Source organism: Colobus angolensis, unplaced genomic scaffold (assembly GCF_000951035.1).
Source record: "Colobus angolensis palliatus isolate OR3802 unplaced genomic scaffold, Cang.pa_1.0 Scaffold64, whole genome shotgun sequence".
Lineage (NCBI taxonomy): Eukaryota > Metazoa > Chordata > Mammalia > Primates > Cercopithecidae > Colobus > Colobus angolensis.
In genome coordinates, this window is record NW_012120043.1 from 194,873 (window position 1) to 196,747 (window position 1,875).

Here is a 1,875-nt window from a genome sequence, read left to right on the forward strand (position 1 = left end):
AAGTGCTGGGATTACAGGCGTGAGCCACCGCGCCTGGCCTAGTATTATTAACTTTTAACAGAAACTGAGTTGCAGAGCACTTAAGCAACTTGCCTAAGACCAAGCAGCAAGGAATTGCAAAGGCGGGAAGGCAGGTACAGGTCTTCACCTCCCTACAATGCTCTTTCTCCTTCCATTCTCTTTATCAGTGAAAAAACAGAGGGACAGCAGCTTGCCTGAGGTGTCACAGCAAGTAGGAGGTGGAGCAGGTCGTAGAGCCCAGCCCTGCCTGCTTCCTGCCGCGCTAACTGGGGGCCTGGATCTAAGGGGTAAGGAGACCCATCGGTGCCCCTGGGGGGACATTGGAGGATCAGGGAAGCCCCCAGCCACCCGCCCGCCCGCCTTACCCTCACTGGGCCTCCGGACAAGCGAGTAGGCGGGACTGGCCACCCTGGTGCAGTCGTGGTTGATGAAGCCCACGGTGGACGGCAGGACGTACAAGCCTGGCCCTGAGCCTGCAGCCCAAAGCCCTCAGGTCACCACTTGGGCCCAGATTCCCCAAGGAAGGAGCCCTGGACCCAGCTCCTGAGCCTTAGCCTGGGTTCCCCTCTCCCTCCACGGTGAGGATTGGGGGCCCCGGGGACCAAGAGGCTGCTGCCCCACTGGAGACAAAATATGATGCCTGCATTGTGAGTCAGACATGAATCACAGAGGGAAGGACTGGGGAGGGAAGGGCTGGGGAACAGCAGCGCCCCTCACCCTGGGGCACAGATGGGGAGACTGGGGCCTCAGCCTCGCAGAGATACACGTTCACTGATGGGGAGACTGAGTCCCAGGCAGAGCTACACGGTCACAGATGGGGAAACTGAGGCCCAGGCACAGAGATACACAGAGGTGGGGAAACTGAGGCCCAGGCAGAGATACACAGTCACAGATGGGGAGACTGAGGCCTGAGCCTCCCAGAGATACACAGTCACAGACGCCATGTGTTGTGACTTCTGCAGAATGTCATTGCCACAGGGGTCAGGAGAGACCACAGAACCAGCCCGAGGACCTGGCTCGGGGCTTGACTCCAGCTGCTTGCTGTGGTGAGGAAACTGCAGCCCGGCCCGGGCCCTCACCTAGGCCGGCAGCTGACGTGGTTCCCAGCGGAGCAGCCTCCGCACACGCGCCCCTTGCCCTGCTCCGCGTTGTCTACGGCGCCCGTCCCAGAGGGCCACGCTGGAAACATTCCCTCCTCCCCGCATCTCCCGCATGATCGCTGTGGCTTTGCCCCCTGCTGTACCCACAGCCCCTGGAAAGGGCCCGGCCCACAAAACACTTAGCTTCCGTTGGACAGGAACATACTCAGGGCCCATGACAACCCCAAGTCCACACCCATCCTGCCGGAAGGAAAACTGAGGTTTGGGGAAAGGCAAGGACTTGCCTGAAATTCCTGCCTCCTGCTGGGCTCCCAGAACATTCCAGAAGCCCCAGAAGTGGGGAGAATGGAGCAGGAAAGGGTCCCACCTGTCCCCCGTGGCTGGCACGCACCGTTCTCCAGGGTGGCCGTCCCACAGGACTTCCTCAGGCCGGTCTCCGGAATCTGGCCCTCCGTCACTCGCCGGCCAAGGGGGGCTGTGGCCAACCGTGCGGCGGGGTCGCAGCTGAGGGTCCCCATGGTGGGCAGGCGATGGCCCCGGCAGCACCCACGGGGCCTGGTGCTACTTCCTGAGCCTCAGCAGCTCCGGCGGCCACAGGCCCAGGCACTGTCCCCACCTTCACGGCCTCACCACACCCTCCCACGACCACAGCTGCACAGACAGCCCCTTGTCCCACAGCAGGGAGTTGTGGGGCCCTGGCCTGAGGCAGGCTGGTCGGCCGGACACTGGCCTGGAAGTGGGGCCGGGATCGAGT

The 1,875-nt window shown here is 62.6% G+C and overlaps 1 protein-coding gene across 2 annotated transcripts in view; it reads right to left on the reverse strand.

Moving 5' to 3' along the window:
- ODF3L2 (outer dense fiber of sperm tails 3-like 2) overlaps positions 1-1,875 on the reverse strand; it is an 8,950-nt gene extending 7,075 nt beyond the window's left edge. Inside the window, exons 1-2 of one of the 2 annotated variants that reach the window (XM_011963966.1) lie at positions 1,513-1,875; positions 387-494 (exon numbers count right to left, since the gene is read on the reverse strand). In XM_011963966.1, the coding sequence (XP_011819356.1) occupies positions 387-494; positions 1,513-1,639 (235 nt within the window). In that variant the 5' untranslated portion in view covers positions 1,640-1,875. The remainder of the gene's footprint in view (positions 1-386; positions 495-1,512) is intronic. The other variant, XM_011963967.1, reaches the window with a different exon arrangement.